The following is a 27,313-nucleotide window of genomic DNA, read 5'->3' on the forward strand; positions in this document are numbered from 1 at the left end:
GTCCATGTATATTAGAACTGTATTTTACTGTATGTATCTTAATTTTTGGTTGCTCTCTTTTGCAGACCTCTGTAGGGCTTTTCAATTTTAGTTGAAAGTCTCTCGATGGCCTTTTGGAATCAATTAGCATATTTCCAGAGTGGATTTCAGTTACTCTACATTTCATCAATGTTGCAGTGGAAAGAAAAAGGTGGAATTGATTTGGGTTGAAAAGGTAAGTTTACGTCTATCTTTTTATTATTACTAAAAATCTTTAAAATTTGTTGTACACTTAAAAACAATCAAATGTTAATACAAGGTGAGAGGCAAAATCTTTTAAAATATCAGTATTTTACAAAGTAGAACCAAATGAATTAACAAACAGCTAACAAGCAAAACACGCTTTGCTCTAAATCGTTTTCCAGATGTATCTAGAGTTCTTTTGGCTTTTTTTCCCAAGATAATGGAAGTTATTAAATGTAGTTCCAATTCTATTGATCTCACTTTTCATCTTTCATAAAGATTTCATAAAGTTATCTCTTAAAAATAATACCGTGTCATTTCACACTAATATGCCATAATTCATCAGGCATTTTCCAGTTGTACTTATAGATTGTTCACAAAATATAGTTTTTTGTTATTATAAATAGAGCAGTTCTAAATACTTGTATACAGATAAGTTTTATGATTTTCTAAGGATAAAATCCAAGCAGATGGAACTGTTAGGTCAAAAGGTATGATTAGTTTTATTATTGTTATATATTTCTATATTGTTCTCCAAATGTTTATATTAATCTTTGGTTTTGTCAGCAGTATGTTAGAATACCTGTTAAACAGTAGCGTCACCAGAATTGCATTTTATCTTTTTTTTTTGGTATTTTTTTATTCTGATTTCTTGGATATGTATTTCTCTGATTATTATGAAATTTGAGTATCTTTTCATGTAGTCATGAACAGTTTGTATTCTCTCCATAAATTGCTTATGTATTTGAACCATTGACACACTGGAGAGTTTATATTACTAGTTTTATAGATATGTTTCCTTTCCTTATACATAATGAATGTTGGGCATTTATCTTAGATTGTTTTTGTTGTACAAAATCCTTTTTTGTTTTTTTAAAAATCTACTGATTTTTAACTCCAGTTATTCTCTGATGAAAATGTTCCTATTCTCCACAGTTAAAACAAGTATATTATTCTTTTTTGTAACAGCTTTTTTAATGACTTTTAAAATATTTAGGCCACCAATTTTTTTTAATATAAGTTTATATTAGCATATGTTGGAGTTATGGATCTAAACCCATCTGCCATCATACAGCTATTCCGTTTTCACAGCAGTTTTTATTGACAAGTGATATAATTCCCTAGTGTTTAAGTGGCAGTTTAACAGACACTAAAATTTTCTATACATTAGGTTTTATTTTCTGGCTTTCATTTCTTATCTGTATCTCTTTTTTTCCCTAATGCCAGATAAGTTTTACTTTTTTTTTTTAAAGGAATTATTGCTTGATAATACTTTCTGTGATTTGGGAGTGCTGTGCTTTTATCGTTTTCTTTTTCATACATCTTATGAATATCCTTGCCTATCTGTTTTTCCATGGGGATTTTATTGTAACTTTATTTAATTCTATGAAATAACCTGTTATATTTTGATTAGTATTGCATTAAACTGGTAAGCTTGTAAAGAAATATTAACATTTTTTTTACTGTCTACTTGAGATAACTATGAACAGAGACTATCTACATATTTAGTTTTTCCTTGATTTTGATTAATAATATTTTGAAAGTTGACTTTATATAGGTCTCTTGTATATCTTGATCGAATATTTATTTGGTTAGGATCTATAATTTCATTGGTGTGGAAATCACTTTTGCCATCAAAGACTCCTCTGTTAACTTAATCTCAGAGAGTTACCTGTGGTGTTGAGAAGGTAAGTGTCTTGTCTGTGGTCATACCACTCGTATATTCCAGAGGTAAAACCTTAACCGTATTCATCCTTATTCCAAAGCTGGTCCATCTGTCCACTACACTATGATACCTCCCTTCATAGATTAATGACTCAAATTTTTGATTCATTTTGTCATTGTAAAAGTATTCTTATCTCTATCAGTTTTCCTCGATTTTTGTTAGTAGTGTATGGGAATGCAGATGGTTTTTGAGAGGGTTTTTTGAACATCTCTATCCTTCTATTTTACTGAAGTAATTTGTTACCTCCATTAATTATCTTGAGTTTCCTGGTTATATAATCATACACTCTGCAAAAAGAAGTATTTTAACTTCTTCAGTTCTAATGCTTAATCTTTTATTTTTCATAACTTGTTTCTGTTGTTTAGGTTTCAAAAACATAATACTAAATAGTAATGGCAAGAGTAATCATGCAGATGAGGAGAAAATCCAGGCTTGGGGTTGACGGAGGACAGCTGATGAAGATGCACAGAACTGGAAAGAGCATCAGGTTTTAAAAGCCAAATCGATAGTTTTATATTTGATCCTGGAGGTAATAGGGAGTCACAGGAGTTGATTGAGTAGGGAGGTGACGTAGACCTATGCTTTAGGAACATCAGTTTGGCAGCTTGAGTGGAGGGTGGACTGGAGTGGGGGAGAGACTTGAGGCAGGGAGAATAGCCAGAAGGCTGTTGTAATAAAACAGGTGTGAGGAGGGCCTGCATTTGGTTTGTGACAGTGTCGAAGTTGAAATCCAGCCTCAGATACTTACTAAATGTGTGACACTGGGCAAGCCACTTAACCCGTTTTGCCTCAGTTTCCTCATCTATAAAAGGAGCTGGAAAAGAATATGGTAAACCACTCTAGTGTCTTTGCCAAGAAAACCCTAAATGGGGCTATTAAGAATCAGACATGACTGAAAAACGACTGAACAGCAACAACAAAGTATCAGAGTAGAGAAGGGAGCTTGTAGATCAGTTGCGAATCAACAGAATTTGAAAACACATGGGATTTGGGGGATGAAAAAGAGTGAGGAGTCCAGGATGACATCTCAATTTTGCAAGCCTAGGTAACTGGGAGGATGGTGGTACTCTCCACAGTCAATAGGGAAGACAGAAAGAGAGTTTGGAGAGAAAGAGAAATCAGCTTAGTTTTAGACATGTTGAGTTTAAGATATTGCTGGGATATCCAGTTTGAGATTTCCAAGATGCTGTTGGAGATGTGAGAGAAAGGTTGGGGCTGGATTACATATAAATATTTACACACATATGCACACACGTCTTACACATGCATGTGTTAGAGTGTGTGAAGCTTTTCATAACTTGACCTCAAACTACCTTTCTTCCATCTACTCTCCAGTCTAGCCAAAGTGACCTCGTTGCTGTGAGACTCTTCCCTTTTCCATGCTTTTGCATTGGCTGTTTCCTCAGGTTTGGAGAACACACCCTTGTAATTTCTGTCTCTTAGAATCCCGAGTTGTCTTCAATATTCAACTCATTCACCACTTTGTACATGAAGGTTTTCCTCATTCCCCTCCCCCCCAGCTGCTAGTGCTCTCTCTTCCTCCAAAAGTTCTTTCTAATCTACATATTTTATATAGAGATATATTATCTCCCTTGATAGAATGCAAGCTTGTAGAGGTCAGATACTGTTTCACTTTTGTCTTTCTGATTAGCGAGAGGCACACAATAGGTCCTTAATGAATGCTTGTTCATTGCGTCTTAAATTTTGTAACTTAAGAGTTGTGTATAAAAATCTAATTGTTTCTTTGATTTCTTTGCCTTCATATCTCCTTTCTAATTTTTGTAATTTGGTTTTGTTTTCTTTTTTAAAATATTAGTTTTGTTACAAGTTTTACTAGTCTTTGAAAAACAGCTTTTGGGTTGGTCATTGAGGGCAGCAGTGTTGGTGTTGCCCTCTCATCATGTGTGAGTGTATCTCCATCCATGTTGGACAGGCATGCCTGCTTGGAATTGTATTGTCTGAGCATGGAATTCAGCCTGATGGTCAGATGCCAAGTGATAAAATCATCAGTGATTGGGGCAGCTAGGTAGCGCAGTGGATAGAGCACCGGCCCTGAAGTCAGGAGGACTTGAGTTCATATCCGGCCTCAGACCAAACACTTGACACTTACTAGCTGTGTGACCCTGGGCAAGCCACTTAACCCCAATTGCCGGAAAAAAAAAGGGAAAAAAATTATCAGTGGTGAAGGTGATTCCTTTAACATGTTCTTCAGTGAGACTGGGGCTGGCAAGCACATGTCCAGAGCTGTGTTTGTGAACCTGGAGTCAGCTGTAGTTGATGAAGTCCGTATTGGCACGTACAGGCAGTGTTTCCATCCTGAGCAGCTGATAACTGGAAAGGAGGAGGCAGCCAACAATTATGCCCAAGGCCATTTACCATCGGCAAGGAGATTGTCGATCTGGTCCTCAGTCGATTCACAGACTGGCAGATCTATGCACCGAACTGCAGGACTTCCTCATCTTTTATAGCTTTGGAGGAGGCACCAGCTCTGGCTTTGCCTTTCTGCTCATGGAAAGGCTCTCTGTTGACTTTGGCAAGAAGTCCAAGCTCGAATTTGTCATTTACCCAGCACCCCAGGTTTCCACCATGGTTGTGGAGCCCTACAACTCCATCCTAACCACTCATACAGCCCTGGAACACTCCAGTTGTGCCTTCATGGTCGACAATGACGCCATATATGACATATGTCAGCATAACCTCGATATCAAATGGCCTATGTACACCAACCTGAATTGTCTGATTGGGCAGATCATCTTCTCTATCACAGCTTCCTTGCACTTTGATGGGACGCTGAGTGTTGACCTGACAGAATTCCAGACCAACCTGGTTACCTATCCACTTTCCCCTGGCTACCCATCTCCTGTCATATCAGCCGAGAAGGTGTATCACAAGCAGCTGTCTGTGACAGAGATCACCAACGCCTGCTTTGAGCCCGCCAGCCAGATGGTCAGGTGTGACCCCTGTCACAACAAGTATATAGCCTGCTGTATGTTGTACCAGGGGACAGTGGTCCCCAAAGACGTGAACGCCATGATTGCCACCATCAAGACAAAGCATAAAATTCAGTTTGTGGTTTGGTGCCCCACCGGGTTCAAGGTGGAAATCAAGTACCGGTCTCCCACCGTCGTTCCTGGTGGTGACCTGGCCAAGATGCAGCAGGCTCTGTGCATGCTGAGTAACGCCACGGCAATCACAGAAGCATGGGTGTGACTGGACCACAAGTTTGACCTGATGTGTGCCAAGCAGGCCTTTGTCCCCTGGTGCATGGAGGAGGGAATGGAGGAAGGTGAATTCTTGGAGGCCTGGGAGGATCTGGCAGCTCTGGAGAAAGATTATGAAGAGATAGATGTCAACTTGGTGGAGGCAGAGGCTGAGAAAGGGGAAGAGTACTAGGGAGCAAGGAATGCCAGGGAGCCTCACTCCCCACCCCCTACAAATACACCTGGTTAAATAAGTTGTTTCTGTATTTTAAAACACAAAAAAACCAGCTTTTGGATTTCTTTATCATCTTCATTACTTTTTTCTTTTTCCTCTAGCTCTCTGCTCTGCTGTTGGTTATTTCTGTGTGGTTTTTGTTTGTTTTGTTGTTGGCTTGTTGCGTTCATCTCTTCAATTTTTTTGAGTACAGATTCAGCTAATTTTTTTATAATGGTTAATAGCTGACATATATTATAGCACTCACTATGTACTAGGCACTGTGCTAATTGCTTTACAATTATTATATCATTTGATCTTTACTACAGCCCTGGGATGTAGGTGCTATTATTATCCCCATTTTTACAGGTGAGGAAACTGAGGCAAACAGAGGTTAAGTGATTTGCCCAGGATTACATTGCTTCTAAGTGCCTGAGGCTGGATTTGAACTCAGTAAATCAGGTCTTCCTGATTTCATGTCTGGCTCTCTATCTGCTATACTACCCAGCTGCTTATTAATACAGGTACTTAATGTTATAAATATGCTTCCAAAAGTGTTTTGACTCTAGCCCACCAATTTGTAAAATAGATTTTATTAATATCTTTTGTTTCATATATCACCTAGATACGCCTCTTTATCCTACTCTTCTCCTACCTATAGATTTTTTTATACAATGTATATATATAAATTGTAATTTTATGTAATCTTTCATTTTTATAGTTTCATCTTTCACCTAGACATTTATTTAAAATGTTTTTTGTAGTTTCCTCATGAACCTGTAATTTTTATTCATTGCATTATTATTTACTAGTGGTTTATTGTAATTTGGTCTCTAATTTTACTATATTTTTCTATATTTGCCTTTGTCTTTTTTTTCTTTTTCTTTTCTTTTTGCAACTTACTATGTGCATAGTTTTTATGTAGGTTCCTTGAATGCTAGAGGGAAAAAAGGCACATTTAAAAAATTTTTTCCCAGTAAGCTTTATACTTTGTACTAGTTTCAAAGGATTGCTGTGGCCTTACACAATGCACTCTCATGGTTGGTTTGCTGTCATAGGCTTTATTTGAAAGATACACAAAAACTGAAGTCCTCTTGATTGAAGATTGAAGGCTCTTGTCTTGATGTTCCTAAGCAATCATAACTACTTTTTTATAGTCTTCTGGCTCAGTCAGCATTGAGACCTGGAGATTCTATGACTGACACTGGAATTTTACTCTTTACAGATTGGGACTTCTGTTAGAGCTTAGTGACCTGCCCTTTTGGTGGGCATTTGTGGCCTACATTGGATCTCTGGGCTATGAATCATGAGTGAAGGGTTCTTGCTTAGCTCTGCCTACGTAGTAGTTACCACAAAGACAGTTTTCTCTTTCCTGGGATCAGGTACTGAACATATTCCCGGTATAGTACAGTACAGGCCAGAGTGATATATGAAGACCTGGGTAAACTATATATAATACTGAACGTGGATCTGCTTCCATAACAATAATTTTTATAGTGTTAAAATTTCCCCATGGTTGCTATTTTTTCTCTTTCTTGCAAAACTGTGAAGTTTTATTTTACCTCTTTTGTGATAGAAGAATTAATTGCATATATACTTAAGATTAATATACTATAATTTTGTTTAGAACCTTTTAATATAAATATTCTTTTATATCTTTAATGATTTCTGGTTTGAATTTAATATTGAGCAATATCATTAGCACCTCTTAACCTTTTCTTGATTTGGCAGTAGCATAATAACTTAAATCATTTTATTTTAAATCTTTTTAGATCTTTCTGGATTAAGTGTGCTTCTTCTAATCAGCAGAGATGTTGGATTTTGCTTTTTAATTATATTATTCTTTGTATTAGAGCCAGTTTGGTGTGGTAGTTAGAGTACCAGAAGACGTAAGTTCAAATCCTGCCCCAAATACTTACTAGATGCGTCATCTGGGGCAAGTCATTTAACTGAGCCTTAGTTTTCTCATCTTCAAAATGTGACTAGTAAAAGCATTCATTAAGTACCTATCATGTTGTTGGTGCTATGCTAGATGGTCAGTCAGAAAGCATTTATTAAGTAAAACAGTCCCTTAAATACATAATATTTAATATATACATCATATATATATGTATTCATTCTTAAGCATAGCCTTGGTGATTGACAAAAGTGAAGACCAAGTTAAAGAAATTTACATGGCTATCAAAATTAGATAGAAGGACTTTGCTTAGAGTAGATGAATGATATTAATAAAAAGAATAAGAAAATGTATATTTCCTACCAAAAGGATGATTAAAAGACAGGCCAAAACAATTGTAACACAAAATGGACTAAATATTAATACTAATACTTAGCATTTATGTATTGCTATATAGGTATTATTTTATTTGAACTTCACAATGGTCTAACTTGATTTCCTTTTGAGACTTTTTTTTTAACTCTTTCCAAGGGTCCCTGTTCAGTCTTAAGCTTTTCATACCAGTCCAGATTCTTAACCTCTTTGTGTATGTTGAGGATGTCTCTTACATGGTTTCTTGTTTCATCTGTGTTTTTTCTGGTTCTTCACCTAAATCATTACTGTTTTATTATATTAGAACTTTCCTTTTTAACAATTTTGGCTGGTTTTTATTTAATATGTATATCTTTTTTCTTTGGTATTTCTGAGGTGTTAGAATCTTGGCTGTCTTTGATCCTCTCATTCTGCTAGATTAGATTGGTCCCTCAGTGCTGTTTATCTTTCCTATAAACGTAGCCATGTCATGGGTGATTTTATGTTTTCTGGACTCTCAGTGATTCATATTATCAAAGGGTTTTTTATTTTTCACATTCTGAAGAGTGGAATTTTTTTTTAAATTAATTCCCTTTGAAGGTTCAAGTTGCTTTTATCTTCTGTCATTACTTAGCCATATCTACCTGTAGTATAAGAACCAAACTATGGAATGATCTGTTGATTTTGGTTACTATCATCATTAATATATGTTGCTTTGGTAAAATTAATCTTTAAATTATCATATTTAATCATTCTGTAGGAATTAATAAATTGCCTTCATTGCAATTTGTTGATTTTACATATATAGATATGTATAATGTTATAATTTTGAAAAATTACTAATTCCTGCTAGTTAGGAGTTTCGTGATTCTAGAGTAAAACGTTAAGTGAATTGCATAGTCTTCCTTTTGGTGGCATTTTAAAATTTCTTCTAAAGTGAGTAAGCAGGCAAAACTTATTAAAAGAAAGTAGTATGCTGCATTTCTCTTGTTGTACTCTAATCTTCTCCATACTTGGAAGTAGGAAAGATGTAGAATACATATCTAATCATCTCTACTATAGTGTGTAAACTCCTTAAGGGCAGAGAACATATATCAGTTATGTTTGTTTGCATCTTCCCTGGTGCTCAATACAGTGCATTAAAACATATTAATGTTTTAAAGTCATTGTTGAATATTACTTGTTGGATTGTTCTGCTTAAAATTATTGCATGAACTCTACTATATGTAGTTATAATTGTCTCTCTGCAGAGCTGTGACTAGCATGGAGTAAATGAATCATTGTCCTAGTGTATGGACATCCAGAGGAGTATGCTTCCTCCCCATAGTGATTGTTGTCATATGTTGCCATGTGGCACAACAGCCTCCAGGCCATCAACCCTTCTCCTGGTGCCTGCCTCTCTTCTATGTTCCCTGGGAGTCAGAGTTCTCCCTCCTTTCCTTGTGTGACTGTATCTTCAGATTGGTTACTCATTTGGCCCACAACAAAAACCTGTGCAACTCCCAAACAATAGTTTTTCCTCAGGTGAAAGAAATCCCTATTTTGGACTCTATATTACTAGGGATTGATTTTTACTAGTTTTAGCACCTAGAATGCTGTTTTAATTTAACACCACATAATTATAACATTACAAAAATAATAAATATTTATACTTCCATATCATTGTAATCCATAAATTGCATTTTTAAAGTGGAAGTGAGGAAAATGACTGTAAAAGTTTTTTTTCTTTATTCACACATCTGATTGGCAAGACTAAGACTTTTTAAAAAATGGGCAGGGGAGTAATGTAGATGAAGCTGTATGTTTCTTTGTTCTCCCCCTGAAGCTGGATGATGTTATGTTCCTAGTTGTTACCTACAATGAGTTCTAAAGTACCAAATTTTCATTGTAGTAATTATCTTTGAGCTACATTTGGATAATTTGGAATGAAGAATTTATAAATTATTACTATTATTTACAGATTTGACACACTTTCCCACCACATCTTGGTTTTTCATAACTCTTGTATGCAAAGTAGGCATAGCTCACCTTTAACCAGTATAGGCAGACGAGGATCCTTCAGGAATATTACATTTTTGTTATATTTCAAATTATGTGAGTCATTTTCTTTGGAATTTCCAAATGACTTGTTTTTTTTAAAAAAGCAAATCTGATTTTGAAAACAATATCTAAATTCACAATTTGAGGTGTTAAATTTTATGTTAACATTTCATTTTGTACCCTTAACTTTTTGGGTTGTGTTGAACAAATTTTGGTTGATATTTGTATTGTAACCTGCTTTATGCGCTCACTACATGAGTTTATCAAGGACAAATTATACTAGACTAACCTTATTTCCTTTTTTGACAGGGTTACTAGACTGGTAGATCAGGGGAGTACCATAGACCTGGATTTCAGCAAGGCATTTTGGCAAGGTCTTTCATGCTATCCTTGTGGACAAGATGGAGAAATGTGGACTGGATGGTAGTATGGTCAGGTGGATTTGGAACTGTGTGAGCGAACAAGCCCAAAGAGTGGTGATTAATGAATTGATGTCTTCCTGGAGGATGGTCTCTAGTGGAAGGTCCTTGGCTTATCTTTGGCCCTATTTTGTTTCATTTTTATCAGTGATTTGGATGATGATATGCTTATCAAATTGTAGGTAATATGAAACTAGGAAGAATCACTAATACATTGGATAACAGAATTGGAATCCAAAAAGATCTCTACAGACAGGAATGATGGGTCAGATTTAATAAGATGAAATTAAATAGGGATTAATATGAAGTCTTATAATTGGGTTCACAAAATCAATTCCACAGCTATAGGATGAGGAAAATATGATTAGACAACAGTTTATACAAAAGGGATGCAGGAGTTTTAGTGGAATTTAATCCACTAACATGGATAAGTGGTGGGATATTGCAGCCCCCCAAAAACTAGCTGACCTGAATTTAGGTAGCAATAAAGAAGCTTAGTGTCCAGAACAAGGCACAATAGAAGAATAATCCTAATGAAACTTGGCCAGACCACATGTGGAGTCATGTGCTCAGTTCTGGGTACCATATTTTGAGAATTAAGCTTATGCTATGTTCCAAGTGGTGTTATATATGTACACATAGAGGTTTATCCAAAAATAAATACATAACGGTTGTTAGTGGGGAGGCGCTCATCTGAGAGTCAGGAGGCAAGAAGGTCTCACGTAGGAGTTAATACTGGAGCTATGCTTCAAGGAGAACTAAGATTCTAGGAAGTGGAAGGGAAGAGGGGGTGCGTTCCAGGCCATTGTGTGAGGACTATCAAGTAAGCCATCTTGACTGGACTGTAGAGTGAATGGGACAATGTACAATAAGTTTGGAAAGGTAGGGTGGAGCCATGTCGTGAAAGACACTGGCAAACTGATGACCAGGAATGATGACACTTGAAATCGTGTTATATGATTTCATTGATAAACTGAAAGGGCTGGGAATGTTTAGCTTAGTGACTCGAGGGACATTATAGTGGTCCATGTGTGTGACACACACTGTCAGATCTGATGGCATTTTCTAAATCTTCATCCATCTTGACCACTCTTCAGCATTTAACAATGTTGACCATCCTGCTGCTCCTATAATTTTTCTCCTCTTTGGTTTTTCTCTTGGTTCTCTTCCTTCTCAGTCTCCTTTGCTAGATCATCATTTCTATCATACCACTAATCCCAGGATGTGGGTGTACCCTTGGGTACCTCTCTCAAGTGGTGATACCATCCTCTTCCATGGGCTTAATTTTCGTCTCCATGTAGATCAGTCATGCTCAGGTCTGTGTATCTAGATCTTTTCTCTCTCCTAGAGTTCCAGTTCTACAATCACAAATGCCAGTTGGACATGTCGTTTCAAACTCAACATATTGGGGGCAGCTAGGTGGCGCAGTGGATAGAGCACCGGCCCTGAAGTCAGGAGGACCTGAGTTCAAATCCGGCCTCAGACCAAACACTTGACACTTATTAGCTGTGTGACCCTAGGCAAGTCACTTAACCTCAATTGCCTAAAAAGAAAAAAAAGTGGCCCTCAAACTCAACATATTAAAAACTCATCTTTCCCCACAAAATTGCCCATCTTCTGAATTTTCATATTTCTTTTCATCACCCAGGTTTGCAACCTTGGTTTCAGCTTTGATTTCCCATTCTCATACCACAATAAATCAGTTGCCAAATTTTATTGTTTCTACCTCTGCCAGAATCCAGGCCCTTATCTTGCCTACGCTGTTGTAATAGCTTCCTAAATTGGTTTCTTTGCTTCAAGTCTCTCCTAACTCTAACTCATTCTCCACAGAGTGGCCAAAGTAATTTACTAAAATTCAAGTTTTGCTGTGTCATTCCCCTACTCAATAAATTCCAATGGTTCCCTATTACCTTTGGACTCAAATACAAACTCCTCTGCTGTTCAGAGCTCTTCACCACCAGGTCCTAATCTACCTTTCCAGCGTTCTCACTTATTACTCCTTTCCGTGCACACTACTGTCCAGCCACAGTGACTATCTTGCTGTTCTCAATATATGCCATTCTACCAGTTTCTCAGAATTTTAAAGTTTTCTTTTAAGGCTCAGCTCAAGTTCCATCTTCTACATGAAGCTTCTTGATCTTCCTGGCTGCTGATACCATCCTCAAAGTCATCCATTCTCTGTTTAGTACATATTTTGTATACACTTGTATGTTATATATGTACATATGTGTACATATATATGTATATATAAACACATGTTGTCTCCCCTATAGAATGTAAACTTCTTGAGAGCCCGAGCTGTTTCCCTTTTATCTTTGTATTCTCTGTGCCTAAAATAGTAATTGTCATAGTAGATATTTGATAAATACTTGCTGATTCACTTTCGTGTTGTTCCCCTTCATGCAGACTCCTACGTGAGATCCTCTTCCTGGGTTGCTCTCCCTCTTGACATTATTTTATTTTGTATGTACTCTGTATTTACTTATCTGTGTATGTATTGTATCCACCCAATAGAATGTAAACTTTTTGAAGACAGATTGTTTGATTTTTGTTTTTGTATCCACAGTTCATTGCACTCAGTGAGTAACTAATAAATGTTTTGTTGAATTGAATAAGACTGCATTTATGTATGTTCAGTTGGAACCAGTGGGAAATATAGAAAGAAAATATAGAAAAATAGCATTCAGTACTCCTTCCAAGGGGGTGAACTGTTAGGAAAAAGGACTAAGATATGTTGAACCCAGGGACCTCTCAAAACATCTTTTTTATTTGTCTCCTTTCCACTTTCACTGCCACCACCCTAGTTCAAGTCCTTGTCTTCTTTATACTGGATTATTTCAATAGCCTTCTCATTTGTCTCCCTTCATTAAAAACCCCCTCCAATTAGTCCTCCACATACCACTTCATCTATATGTGGGTATTCTTTATATGTTTCTGTATTATTCCTTCAGAGATCATTTTTCTGCCCCAAAAAACTTTAGAAGGTCCCCAATAAAGTTTAAATTCCTTAACTGTGGTGTTTGAGGTCTTTGATAATTTGACCTTAACCTATCTTCCCAGCTTTTTAATTCAAAAAAATATTTATTAAGTATCTGCAACATGGAGAATACTGTACTAGACAGTGGAGGAGATACAGAGTTTAGATAATACTTTCCATCCTAATGGCACTTGCCATTTTGTCTGGATGATATGACATTAATGTAATTTGTACATGATAATTGCAAGAGAGATGCAAACCAAAAGTGATTTGTATAGTTCACAAGGTGATGGGGAAGGTAAGCTCATCAGGGGAGATCAAGAAGGCATCATGGAAAAGGTAGCAGTTGGCTTGAACTTTAAAGGGAATTCAGCAGCTCTAATGGGGAGAGCAATGGGCATCCTACACTTGGCCAGCCCCTTGAAGTCCTGACTCCCCATTGAGTTCAAAGCATCCTAGAATCAAAAGGCCACCAGTGGCTAACTAGTGGCAGGCTCACTAAATACCAGGCCTTGCTTTTAGATACCCCTGACCTAATTCTTCGGGTGTGCTGTACACTCGACCCAGCAACCCTTCTTTCAGACAGTGCCCACTCAGATGCTCTGGTTCATGATTGTGAGGGGACTTTAGACAGAGTTTTTGCTAGTCGACCTGATCTAAAAGATTCCAAAGTATTTGTCCCATTGTTCATACTTCCTTGAAAGATACGGGAAGCCATTTCTAGGTCCTTATTTAGACTGTGTAAAAGCAGCAGATTAGAAGTAACTAAGATTTGCAACATAATTGCAAAAGCAGAACCATCTGTGGTTATTTATTGTAAGGAAAAACAATTTTCAACAATAAATTAGTCCCTGAGGCTAATATAGTGCCATGTAGCACATTAAGTTGGTCATAAATAATGACACCAAGTTGTCAGAAGAAAGTTATGTTCATTATGGTCCACTTAAGAAGTATATGCTACATTTTAGAAAGATTTCGCTGAAAAATGGTTAAAACACAAATGGATGTTTCCTTTATTAAAATTTTGTATGGTGAGAATACTTCATTCTCCGATAATACGGTATCAGTGAATTACTATACAGTGATGAGCTATCCACTCCTGTTGGAAGGGTAATTGACGAAGCTATCACATTTCTGTTTTGATCTGTGAATGAAGTTTTCCTAATACTGCAGTGGATCTGTGGTCTCATTGAAGTCAGTATACCCTCCAGTGAAACAGATCGAAAACCTTCCATATCCTGCCCATGGCTTATTACTTTTTTCATGTTGTCCTTTAAATTTGTTCCCAGGGAATGAGGTAGGGAGGGAGAGTGCCCAGTTTGCTGAGGTCTTGACTCAGTTTTACTTGATTCTTTAAAGGATGCTAATTAAGCATCCATGGATTATTTTAATATGTGACCAATCCAACTTCTTGTTTGTTCATTTCTTTATTTTTGTCACTATTCCACATCTGTAATATGTTACCATCTTTAAAATTATATAAAAGAAAGATGGTAGACTACCTATTTATTAAATAGCTTTTGATGAGGAAAAAACCCTTTAGGCTAAAGAATATTCAAAGACAGTTTACACAAACAATATTTTTATTTAGATTACACAGGTTTTTTTATTCCTTTTATACTGGTTGATTTCTTTATGTTCTTGATTTCATGGTGGGGATGGGGGGAGAACAACGAAGGGAAGGATGGAGGAGAAGCATACTAATAAATGCAATTGCTTTTGGGGGGGGATTTTTTTTTTAAAAAAAGGAGACAAAAGAGAACAGCTGTTTTTAGCAGCAACAGTGGTGAAAAGTAGCCTTCCCTCTGCCTGTGGTGTGGAAGGGATCTAAAGGAGACGAGGCAATAGAATAGCTGAGCCCTCTGCCGGCTAAAGCCTCCTCTACTTCAGTAACCTCTGAAGAAAGTGGGGGGGAGGAAGAGGAGGGCAGATCAGGGTCTAAACAACTACTTGTACCTTTGTAACCTTTGGAATCATGGGACACCTTTGCCCTCTATGTGGGAGGTTGCAACAATGGAAGCCTGTGAAGGTATAAGACTCTCCTCTGAGTATTAACAAAGGGAGATAAAACAGCCCCTTGTAACTCGTCATGGTGGCCTTTGAATACAAAATACCATTGAGTCACAGCATGAAACTTGGGCTCCTCTGCTTGTGCTGTACAGTAATGCATCACAGTTAGAGAGAGCTGTGACAACAAGCTTTCATGACAGAGATTTCCAGTTTTTTGGAAGGCAAAGGGAAGACGTATAAAACTTTTGTACTAAAGAGATTAGTAACTTGACAAGAACAAGCAAAAAAGGAAAAAAAAGGAAAAATGGTGATTCATCAATCAATATGGCATTGATTTTTATATCTTGTATGACTTCAGGGCTCAGAAAGGGAAGCAATTGAAATTCTTCACAGATTCTGAGTCATGACAGGAGAATGCTAAATGAGTAATCAGTCAGCAAGCATTTATTCATCATCTGCTATGTGCTAGACACTGGACTAGGCATTGGGAATACAAAGAATGAGGCAATCTCTACTCATTCTTTCAGGGGAAGTAATCTGTGCATATGTATATATGGATATAATAAATACAAAGTTACAAAAGAGGGAGGAGGGCACTAGGAGTTGTGGAAGGGGGTCAGGAAAGGATTCATGTAGAAGGTGGTATGCAGAGTCTCTCATGTGGCCTCCCTTTTCTTCCCCATTACCTGTGCTCACTCCACCCCACTCCCAGCACTAAGACCTAGATGGAAAATCTTTATCATCATAATTATTGTTATGAGCACCATCAACGCATATGAAACATCAATTATGGGATTATGGACCACTACCAGAAACCTTCCCTAACTTTAAAATGAGAAAAAGGTCCCCTGTAATTTATTCAGGTCCACTGAAAAGATTTGTGGATGTCTTTCTACCTCTGTCTCAGCATTGAAAAAGCAAAAGGATTTTTATGAAGTCGGCAAGAGATTTATTTTCAGAAGAGTGATTTTGCTGTTTTAGAGCGAGATATGGCATTAGAGGATTACAGATAGCTGATAAATGAGTAAATCATGATGATGTGGAAAAATATTCGACTTGCCAAAGAACTCATTTCTGAGAACAATCCAATGAAACACTTTAGTTTTGCTGGGTGCTTGCTTTGCCCATAGTTAGGTCTAGTGTTTGTCCAGGTCTTGAATTGTTTCCACCAGGACAAGACTAAGTGAATAAATCTTTGAGTAGTCCTGTTCTTGTTCATTCAGATTTTATATGAATTTTGTAATAAAATTATGTTATTTGAACTAGACCTCTGATTTCATTTCATCTTAGAGGAACATCTTATACCAATGTAGGTTGACACTTCTGTAACAACTTCTTACATCGTGGGGCACTTAGACAACCAGTATAAGTCATAGGCAGGACTTGAACCCAGGGTTTATTGACCTGGGGGCTTAGCTGTCTATCCATTGAATTAAGATGCCTCGAACAAGCTAATCATATACTCCCTTATTTAATTATTTTACTCCTTCATCTATGTATGTTTTATTCTCCCTCTCCCTCATCCCCCCCCCCAAAATGTTTCCTTCCATTGCCTACCACATACTGGGCCCTGAAGGAAGATAAGGATTGTAAAAAGCAGGGAGGAGGGAGTATATTGCAGGCATGGAGGTGGGGGGCAGGAAAGGGGGAGGGAGGAAAGATGTAGCTCTTGTGAATAGAAACAGAATGGCAGGTTCATTGCAACAGCTAGGGAGCTAGTTTAGCTGTAGTGTGTGAAGTAGAATAATGTGAAGCAAGGCTAGAAAAGTTGGTTGGAGCTAGGTTGTGGAGGGACTTTAGATGCTAGGCTCAAGAGTTTGCATTTTATCATACTATATACTTACTAATAGGGGGGTACAGATGTTTTTGAGCCAGTGAGTGACATGGTCAGGATATTTTGCCAACTGTGTAGTGGCTGGATTGGATAGGAGAGATACTGGAAGAAAAGAGATCAGTTAGGAGTTTATTATAATAACTTCTGGCAAGAGGCAGTCAAAACCTGAACTAGGATGGTAGAGATCAGAGGACTAATGTGAGAGAATTAGAGGATTAAAAATACTTCAGAAGTAGGGAACTTTGCAGGAGTGAGGAGGGTTTTGGTTTTGTCTTTGTATACCTAGCACCTAGCACAGTGATTTACATATAGTAGGTATTTAATATTTGTGGAATTGAATTTGTTGAATTTAGTTATTGTTAAGGACAGTCTTCATAGTTCATCGAAGGTATTTCCTAGGATAGTCTCAAAAAGAGACATCCTCTACTATAATGTAACTGAGTTTCTAAAAACTAAAACCTTATTCAGTCCTATTATAGCTAGTAGAGATAATGTCTTACCAGGAAGTTGGAGTCTAGAAAAAGGAGAGCCAAAAGATTTGTGAATATTTATTTAGTAATGTCTAGGGGTGAGGACACCCTTGGTTTGATTTGTTAAAAAAACAAAAACTTAACTGATATTTTTCTCGACAGACACTTCCTCACTAAACAGCCCCAGAAATTTCCCTACAGAGCACGTGTCTGCACCCCAGTTTATTGGTTGTTAACAGAAAGGAAGGATCTGTTGTTCAACTTTGATGATATGTTAATATTGACCATTGTATTTGACCAAAGTTCTGCTGCCTCTCAATGTTGCATTTGTTTATCTTATCATACATATTTGAGTGTATTGGATTTTTTGGCTTAGCTTTCTTCTCTGTTCCCATTTCACATGTCTTCTTATATTTCTTAGAATTCTTCATATTTGTCATTCCTTATAACACAATAATATTCCATTATATCTGTATGGTTTATGTATACATATAATATTTATTTAGTTATTACCCTATCAGTGGGTACATATTTTGCTTTTAGCCTTTTGTTATCACAAGGTTGTTATGACAGATTATTATTATTATTTTGCTGTCAGTGACCTTAGTAGTATATTACTAGTAATGGAATTGCTAGATTTAAAATTATGAACAACTTGGTAACTTTTCTTGCATAATTCAAAATTGTTTTCCAGTTGAACCAATTTATAGCCCTACTGGCAATAAATTAACATGCCTGTTTTCACATAGCCTGCCTAGCAATTAATTTTCCCATTTTTTTTTGCCTTTTTTGTTATCTTGATGGGCATGAGATAATCCTTCATATATCACTGGCTTGATAGGGTAATCTCTTCTAAGAACATCCAGTTCCCTTTTCGTGGTGCTGTGGGAAACATTCTGGATCTAGAGTCAGAGGACCTAGGTTCTAATTCTGATTTTGCCACTTACTACTTGTGTGACTTTTGCCAAGCCATTTTACTAATTTGGGCTATAATTAACCTCATCTGTAAAATTGGAGGAGAGGGAGTTGGAAATGGTCTCTGAGTTTTGTTAGCTCTAAATGGGACATTCATAACCTTTCTTGGACTCCTTTGGCAATCTGATGAAGCATGTAGACCTCTTCTTGGATTGACATTTTTAAATGCATAAAATAACATGCATATAATTATGATGAAAACTAATTATATCAAAATATGGTTATTAGAATATTTTTTTAAAAACAAGTTTATGGATCCTGGTTAAGAATTCCTGCTCTAAATCTGTGATCCTTCTCCTATAGTCCATGGACTGAATTCTCACAAAGCAACCTTACAGTATGGCTGTTTGGATGTTGAGGGCCAGAGCTGAAGAGTCTAATATGGGATAAGGAATTTAGGTTAGAGCTTGACTCTTTCCTTTTCTTACCAGTAAGGTCTTAATTATTCAGAATATTTGACTCACCAATTTCCCACGCCTGAGAGGTGTTACAATACTCTGCCCCATCCTTGAACCTCGATAGCAAGCCCGTGTGTATAATTAAAGTAACACCTTAGGGCTGGGATAGTCATAAGAATAGAGGGAACGCCTGGGGGTGAGGGTGATTGTTAGCTCTCACTATTTAAGCTGGACCCTCAGAACAATAAACAATAAACAATTAACCACTGGTGTCTTTTGGATTCTAAAATGAGCAAATCCATCAAAGGAGCAGTGTCTTGTATAGATAGATAAGTGGGTAGGCAGATAACTTTCTAGGCATATCTCCTTAAATTGGCATACTGTTTTCTAAATCAGTATGTTTTTAATTTGATTAGTATAAATTGGCTTCCTAGAGCCCAGCCAACTCTTTCTGGGCTCATGAAACTGACTTTTTGAGTATACAAAGCCCAAGACTAACCCTTGTTCTGGGGTACAGCCACTGAGAGATCCATCTTATGAATCTAGCCAACCTCTATTCTGCCATTGTTTAACTTGTAGTTGCAAAGCTGTTTATATTGTAGGCACCCAATAAGTATTTGTTGAGTTGGCCTGAACAGTATAAAGTTGTAATTTAGTTTTATTTTTCCAGGTATAAGAAATCATAAACTCAGAAGGTGAATATGGGTGAAAAGAAACCAGAGCCTCTGGACTTTGTGAAGGATTTTCAGGAATATCTCACTCAACAGACCCACCACGTGAACATGATCTCTGGATCAGTTAGTGGGGACAAAGAAGCAGAGGCTCTTCAGGGAGGTAGATTAATTTTTAAATATTATTATGTATTTCACTTATGTAACCTGCATTGTAAACACTTATTGTGAAGAACAAATAATATTATGTGAATTGTTTGCTTTTTTAAAAAGTAGAACATTTTATTCATCACCATTAATTAGTAACAGAGAATGTACTTTGTGAGGAGAAGCAGATGGAGTTCTAAAGATTTACTTTACTAAATTGTAGGAAAATAGTACAGTGAGCAGCTTTCCTAGAAATCTGAAGACCTGAGCTGTCTGTGACATTTGGTAAACTGTTTGACCACCTTGAGCCAGCTACTTGGATTCTCTGGGCCTCAGCTTCCTCATCTGTAAAATAAAGGGGTCAGATTAGATGGTTGCCAATGACTCTTTTAGGCCTAAAGTTCTGTGATTTTTAATGCTGATTGGTGCCAAACCTTTAAATTGTATATTAGGAGCTTAGTAACAAAGTAAAAAATTGAAGCTCCTGATAGACAAGTACTACTTCGAATTCATGTGTACAGTACTTTGAATTGGATGGAAAAGTGAAAAGTCCATTAATTCTTTCAGACTAAAGTAACAAAAATCTGTTCTACAAGTCATAATGTGATGACCATGCATATTTGGGGGGAATAATTGTGTTCTTTTATGCCAGTAACTTTGAAGTAAATTTTTATAACTTATACCCATATACATGTTTTCCTTCTGTGAAATAAGGATGAAGAATAATAAACAAGTAAGTGAACTGAATGAATCTTAGTGTGATTAATTAAATTATCATTTATAAATGATTTTGTACCACCTTAAACCAAAACTTCAAATTATAGTAATTCAAGAGACTTGATTTCTATTGCCATACTTTGTTTATAGCTGGGACAGATGGTGATCAAAATGGACTTGATCATCCATCTGTTGAAGTGTCCTTGGATGAAAACTCAGGAATGCTGGTGGATGGATTTGAAAGGACATTTGATGGAAAACTAAAATGTCGATACTGCAACTATGCCAGCAAAGGAACAGCACGGCTCATTGAACATATTAGAATTCACACAGGTAATGAGATCATTTCTTGGTGTGTATGTGTGGATGCTTGCAATAGTTTAAAAACTAAGCATAACACGGGGTTTATATTAATGAAGAAATACCCCTTTCCAGCAGAAGTATCACATAAAGTAGAGGCACAAATTAAAAATTATCAAGAGTCCCAGAGCCCTTCCTCTTTGGTAGAGAACATTCTTTTCTACAGACCTTCCCACCCCAGAGGATGAATAGTGGAGCTCCATAACACTGCTTCTGCAATGCATGCCAGCCCCCAGTGCCAAGTTCCCAGCTGGCCCCTTAGCATTTGCCTGGTGCTGCATTTTGAATTTGGTAATAATGTTGTTATTGACAGTAGGGTATGGCAAATGGTAATGGTGGGGAAATATCCCTAGTTCAGGAATCACATATACTTTAGTAATCAGATATTTCCAAATTACAACCTCATAAGATTTGGCAATAATCTCGGAAATCTTATGGCAGTTCCTGTGTGATGTACTGATAACCTCGAAATCCGACAATGGGGAAAAGTATGTCCTGCCAGCTTTGTGAATTTTGAAGTAGAATTGTCTAATTATATGCAAAGGACAAGAACACCACTTACAATTAAGGTTTTAGTGCAGTTTTAAGTTATTCAAGCTTAGCTTTAAGCTATTAAAGTTTGAAACTGCACTTAAGACCTTTGAAACACCCTGTACACACACACATACACATACATCTAATACATTATGGTGATTATTTACATTATGTACATTATATGCATTGGTAGCTTCTTTGCAACTCAAGTCTCAGGTGCCTGGAGCAGAGAGATTATAGACCTTCCCGAGGTCCCACAGTCAGGAGGTGTCAGAAGCAGGACTTGAAGTTTTCCTGGCTTTGATATCGGCTCTCACAATCCATCACAACATGTCTACATGATGATGTAGGGAATATCATTAATCAGATACTGTGATTGCTCCACTGTTTCTGCTCATCTACAAGAGTGCTTATTATAGCTAAAAGAAAATTTATAACAGTAGGGCCTTTGATAGACCTGGACATAACAAATTTGTGCCAATAAGAATAATTTACTTTAAATTATTTGTGTGTATGTGTGAAATCTCTTTGTTCCTTGAATTTCTTGTAACTTAGTTTGGACCTTAATTTTATACTAGTTTGTATTATAATTATTTGTGTTAAGTTCCTTACTTCCTTTGCTCTTTAAAGGCAAGGACTATTTCATCTCGTTTTTGTATCCCTCGTGATTAGCTTTCTTAGAACTAAATACATTTTTTTGTTAATTTAAATAACCTATCGTTAGGTTTAGAGTTGTATTCCAAATGTATCACTTTTCTGTGCTTATAAAGATAGTTCTGGGGCAGCTAAGTGGCACAGTGCATAGAGCACCGACCCTGGAGTCAGAAGGACCCGAGTTCAAATCCGGCCTCAGACATATAACACTTACTAGCTGTGTGACCCTGGGCAAGTTACTTAACCCCATTGCCTAGCAAAAGCCAAAAAAAATTTTTTTAAAAAGATAGTTCTTTACATTCCTAAATTCAATGAATATGAAATCATGAAATTTTCTATTAAATGTGCTTCTGTTATCACACCTTTATTTTTACAGGTGAAAAACCTCATAGATGTCACTTATGTCCATTTGCATCAGCTTATGAGCGTCATCTGGAAGCCCATATGCGTTCCCATACTGGCGAAAAACCATACAAATGTGAATTATGTTCCTTCCGCTGCAGTGATAGAAGTAATCTTTCTCATCATCGTAGACGTAAACATAAAATGGTACCAATTAAAGGTACTAGGTCTTCCTTAAGCAGCAAGAAAATGTGGGGGGTTTTACAAAAGAAGACTAGCAATCTAGGGTACAGCAGGAGAGCACTAATCAATTTGAGTCCACCTTCCATGGTGGTTCAGAAACCAGACTACCTGAATGATTTTACCCACGAAATCCCAAATATCCAGACTGATACATATGAAAACATGGGAAAAACGACACAGACTGGTGGCCTGCCAAGGGACCCACAAGAACTCATGGTTGACAACCCATTAAATCAGCTCTCCACTCTAGCAGGACAGTTATCCAGCTTGCCACCTGAGAATCAAAACCCAGCATCTCCTGATGTTGTTCCGTGCCCTGATGAAAAGCCTTTTATGATTCAGCAGCCCACCACTCCGGCAGTTGTTTCTGCTGTCTCAACAAGTATTCCTCAGAGCTCATCTCCTACAAGTCCCGAACCTCGGCCATCACATAGTCAGAGGAACTATAGCCCTGTGGCAGGCCCAAGCAGTGAACGGAGTGCTCACACAAGCACGCCCAGCATAAGTAACAGCCAGCCCAGCACGCCAGCCCCAGCCCTGCCAGTTCAGGACCCTCAGCTTCTGCATCACTGCCAGCACTGTGACATGTACTTTGCAGACAATATCCTTTATACCATTCACATGGGATGTCATGGGTTTGAAAACCCTTTTCAGTGTAATATATGTGGATGCAAATGTAAAAACAAGTATGATTTTGCCTGTCATTTTGCAAGAGGGCAGCATAACCAGCACTAATACAAAACAGTCGCATCATGCTTTTTTTTGGTCTTGCTTTTCTAAAATTTCATGTTTGTATCATCCTTAATGAGGTATCTACTAATTTAAGAGATCATATCTTATGTTTCCAAATTGTAAATTTGACAATGGAGACAAATTTTTCTTGTCTGGTTAGGGTCATTTATGTGTTAGTGATAAGGTAGATAGGATATAATTTAGTTTGAAGTCTTTTTTTTCCCCTCTTTGTTCGGTAGATAAGAATTGGAGTGCAATTATATTTTATGAGACTTCATTTAATTTTCTTACATTTAACACCCATAAACACTTTATAATGCTCATTCAATCTTCTTAGTATTTCTATTTACATGTTATTTCAGCTTGTAGAAGTGATTTTGGTACCTTGTAACTTCTACCATGTTCTAAAATGGTGATTTAAAAAAAACTTACTAAACCAAACCATTTAAAATGTTTAGTGGGAGGGCTATTTTAAAATTACTTTTAATTGATAACTTTATTCCTATGTTTTGAATTCAAGCAACTGTACCAGCTAAACTAACAACGGCTTTAACTGGTTTCAGTTTAGGAAATTGCCTTTTTGCCCAGGGGAAAAAAAAAGAATACGCAGTTTCTAATGTTAAAAAAAAAATTGTTATGAAAAAATTCAAATACCATTTTCTTGAAAAGAAAAAAAAAACCCAGCATCTCAAATTAGTTAGAAAATATATTGTTTACTTCCATGATAAAAATAAATAAAATTTCATATTTGTATCTTTTTATTGTTCTGGCATGGGTGAAAAAGTAGTGTCCAATTTCTGTTGTATTCACACTATTGCACTTTGAGTCTATTAAAAAAATTGAGCTAAGCAAAATAAGGATTTGTTTGAGTGAGGGTGCCTGCTATTTCATAGACGTGTCCCTGAAAATGTTTTTTTCTTTTAATATTGTATTTTTTCATTTTAAATTTGTTCTGGTGTTATAGGCATCAGACAGACCAGATAACTAATAGGAGTGGCAATTTCCTCCTAATAATTTGATTACCAAAGACGAACATCAGAATGTCATCCTTTACAATTACGTTTTTTTAGTCCTGGAAAATATCCTTCAAAAGGTTTTGAGGTTTTCTCCCCTTCCTTCTGTCCCTTACCTGACAATCTTTTCTGAGGAAGCTACAGAAACTTGGTTGTGTATAAAAAGTAATTTGAAAAAGTAATCTAACCTAAGTCAGAGCCTATTTAAAACCAGCCTTAAACTCTTGTGTAAATTATAGTTTAGTGCCAATATTTTCTTTGGATTCAAACTGTCATGCTCATTTGCAGGTATGCCAAACAGTAAATAATAATGGTAATAATAATAATTGTATGTGTGTGTGTGTGTGTATATACACACACACACACACACACACACACACACACATCTCTACGAAGAGCATTTACATCAGTTCAGTAATAAAGATGGAAGGGTAACAATAGGGATAAATTTTCCTAAATTTGACATTTGATGCTGTAAAGATTATAAGAAGTATTACATAAAAGTAGAGTGAATTCATTTTTAAAGAGAAAGCTATTCTTTTCCAATCATATAATTTTATAAAAAAAATAATTAGACTGGTTAAACAATTACTGATCATTTTAAAATGTAGCTTGGATCTGAAAATTGTACTACATAGTCTTACCCAGAAAATCTTAATTTTTAAGATATATTTATTAACCAAAAAGAACCTTTAGACCAAAATGGAAAATAGTGATGCCATTAGCTAACAGTAAAGCTTCCTGATTGTGTAAAGCTAATGGACTCTCCAGTCCCCATTGAGCTGAGGATGGCTGGAAAGCCATTAAAACGTGCTTTTGTGTTTAGCATAAATTATAAATTCATCTTGATTCTTTGATCAGGTATTTCCCCAAAACAGTTATGTCTCTTCCTCATGAAATTTAAAGGTGTAAGCCTCAGAAACAAACATTCTGTTTTGCAGTATTACTTAAATCTCTTATTCTGAAAATCATTCTTACTGTAGGAACCTAAATGTAAGACTTGGTTCTAGTATGTTAGTGTGAGAGGGAAGAAAGAATTTGAAACATTTTTGAATTAAAAAAAAATTCACCCTTGTATGCCCAAAATATAAAATGGAATTTTTAACTTAAAAAAATTTACCTGTGAAATTCAGAATATATATTCACTATGTTGTCTGTGCCAAACAATGACTTGAATGTTTTTCTGACAACTAAAAGTAGATTTTTAATGTGCATTTAAAAATTAAGCGGTAGTTTTCCAGTTTTATCCTAGTATATATGTGTGTGTGTGTATATATATATATATATATACACACATATATATGTATATATATGTGTGTATATATATATACACATATATATGTATATGTATATATACACACACACATACAAATACTAATATTTGCTATAACCTCAAATAAAGAGCACATATATACACACATATATATATATATACATATATATGTGTGTATATATATATATACACACACATATGTGTATATATATATATACACACACACATACAAATACTAATATTTGCTATAACCTCAAATAAAGAGCACAACTGGTATTCCAAAATTATTCCTGCTTAGAAGCTAAATTTAATTTTGAATGTGTTCAAATGCACTAAATTGTTAAAGGTCAATCTATTAACTTTTTTTGTATTAGTTTTAAAATTTAGGAACTTATTTAAATTCTGTATTTGGAAGAATGTTAATTCCTACACTTAAGTATTAAACACATATTTTTCCCCCCACTTTATTTTTAAAATGTCAAACATTTTATAAACAATTTGTTGGAAAAAATTTAACATGCACTATTTATAGTACTTTATTGTTAACAAGCATTTTAATGTTCTGAAACTAAATTTATTTTTGTTCAGTGAACGTAACAGTTTAGACTTTAAAGTTGGTAGATAACTTATCTCCACTAATATTTTTTTAAGAAACTAAGATTAACAGGGAATAATTTTATTTCAGATTTTACAAATGCAGTGTATAAATACAGCTTCTTGAAATTCAAGTAAAGACTAGAATTTTCTGTTCGGTAGTCCCATAGGGTATTTTCCATTGCTATTTCAATACAGAAATAGATCTGTTGCCATAAAAGTGCAGAATTTATGACAAAGGGAATGTTAAATTACCAAGAAATGTTCATAGGCCTCATGACTAATTCAGGTACTGAGAAAACATGTATCAAACTGATGTCCTATTACAGAAAAACATTCCCTGCTAAATACTTTTTCCATTGAGCAGTCTTGGAGTCTATATGCGTTGTGTTCACTTTTGTTAATATGTATTTCAATGTAAAGAGCATATTTTGTATTCAGAAGATGAAACTTGAGTTATGGATGTAAGATACATTATATTGTGTAGCGATTACAGAAAAATTTAATACTGAATAACTCAACTTTAGTGCAGTTCATGTTGTGAAACTTTGCTTTTGTAAAATATGAATAAAATAACACTTTCTAATGACTAATATCCTTTTAAAAAAATCTATAATCCAATTTATACTTAGTTAACTAAGCTTGTATATAGTGTGAATCAGTAAAAGCAGCTTTACTAAGCAATGATGTAGTGAAAAAACTGTTTTGATGTCTGCAAAGTACTTTAAGCACATTGTTTTATTTGATCCCATACTAAACCCTTTGAGGGAGGTATTCACGTTGCAGATGAAGAAACTGAGGCTCAGAGAGGTTAAATGAATTATTCATGGTCATAGTGTCAAAGACTAGAGTCAATCAAAGTGCCTACTACATGCCAGATGTGGTGTAAGCCCAGGGGATACAAAGAAAAACAAGCCCCTTCCTCCCTTGAAGGCACTCACAGTGTAATTCAAACTCGGGTTGCTCCTTATTTTGAATCTAAAACACTTTCCTCTATCCCATACTGCCTCAAAGTTAGTGGATAAGTAGATTGTTCCTGCTCGTCTCTCCCCCAATACTAGTTTGATGCTGACATAATCAGGAATCCATTGCAGTCTAGTTCTCTAAACTTCTGTCTTCCCTTTAATGTTTATTGTCTTTGTCCACCTCATCTCTACTTTAATCTGGGCAATTTGGGGGCCAATGAGCATCACAGACAGATATTTCTCACTAATTTCCTAGGCTGCATTTTATTCATATATCTTAATTTTATTTTGTGCAAAGCTCTCTAGCGTTATTATCCTGGGCTGCTTGCCCACAG

The 27,313-nt window shown here is 36.1% G+C and overlaps 1 protein-coding gene and 1 pseudogene across 3 annotated transcripts; both read left to right on the forward strand.

Annotated features, from left to right (window-relative positions):
- Nucleotides 1-127: 127 nt before the first annotated feature.
- IKZF5 (IKAROS family zinc finger 5) lies at nucleotides 128-26,606 on the forward strand. Of its 3 annotated transcripts, none has more exons than XM_020964183.2 (4): nucleotides 128-214; nucleotides 19,404-19,567; nucleotides 20,419-20,601; nucleotides 22,193-26,606. In XM_020964183.2, exons 2-4 carry the CDS (start codon nucleotides 19,435-19,437, stop codon nucleotides 23,134-23,136), a joined length of 1,260 nt encoding a protein of 419 aa, XP_020819842.1. In that variant the 5' UTR covers nucleotides 128-214; nucleotides 19,404-19,434; the 3' UTR covers nucleotides 23,137-26,606. The 3 variants fall into 3 exon arrangements, with proteins under 3 accessions (XP_020819842.1, XP_078007139.1, XP_078007140.1); XM_078151013.1 differs by lacking the exon at nucleotides 128-214 and adding an exon at nucleotides 2,348-2,435; XM_078151014.1 differs by lacking the exon at nucleotides 128-214 and adding an exon at nucleotides 17,882-18,734.
- Nucleotides 2,429-12,684, forward strand: LOC110192803 (tubulin alpha-3 chain-like; annotated as a pseudogene).
- Nucleotides 26,607-27,313: the final 707 nt, after the last annotated feature.

The sequence above is a fragment of the Phascolarctos cinereus genome, unplaced genomic scaffold, assembly GCF_003287225.1.
Source record: "Phascolarctos cinereus isolate Bilbo 61053 unplaced genomic scaffold, phaCin_HiC Scaffold_3;HRSCAF=262, whole genome shotgun sequence".
NCBI classification, from domain to species: Eukaryota; Metazoa; Chordata; class Mammalia; order Diprotodontia; family Phascolarctidae; genus Phascolarctos; species Phascolarctos cinereus.

What these genes read in the sequence shown, in the direction of transcription:
- IKZF5 (XM_020964183.2), top strand. Translation starts at nt 19,435, where the DNA reads ATGGGTGAAAAGAAACCAGAGCCTCTGGACTTTGTGAAGGATTTTCAG. An exon ending in AGCAGAGGCTCTTCAGGGAG is followed by an intron (nt 19,568 to 20,418) that starts GTAGATTAATTT and finishes CTTTGTTTATAG; the next exon opens with CTGGGACAGATGGTGATCAA. An exon ending in ACATATTAGAATTCACACAG is followed by an intron (nt 20,602 to 22,192) that starts GTAATGAGATCA and finishes TTATTTTTACAG; the next exon opens with GTGAAAAACCTCATAGATGT.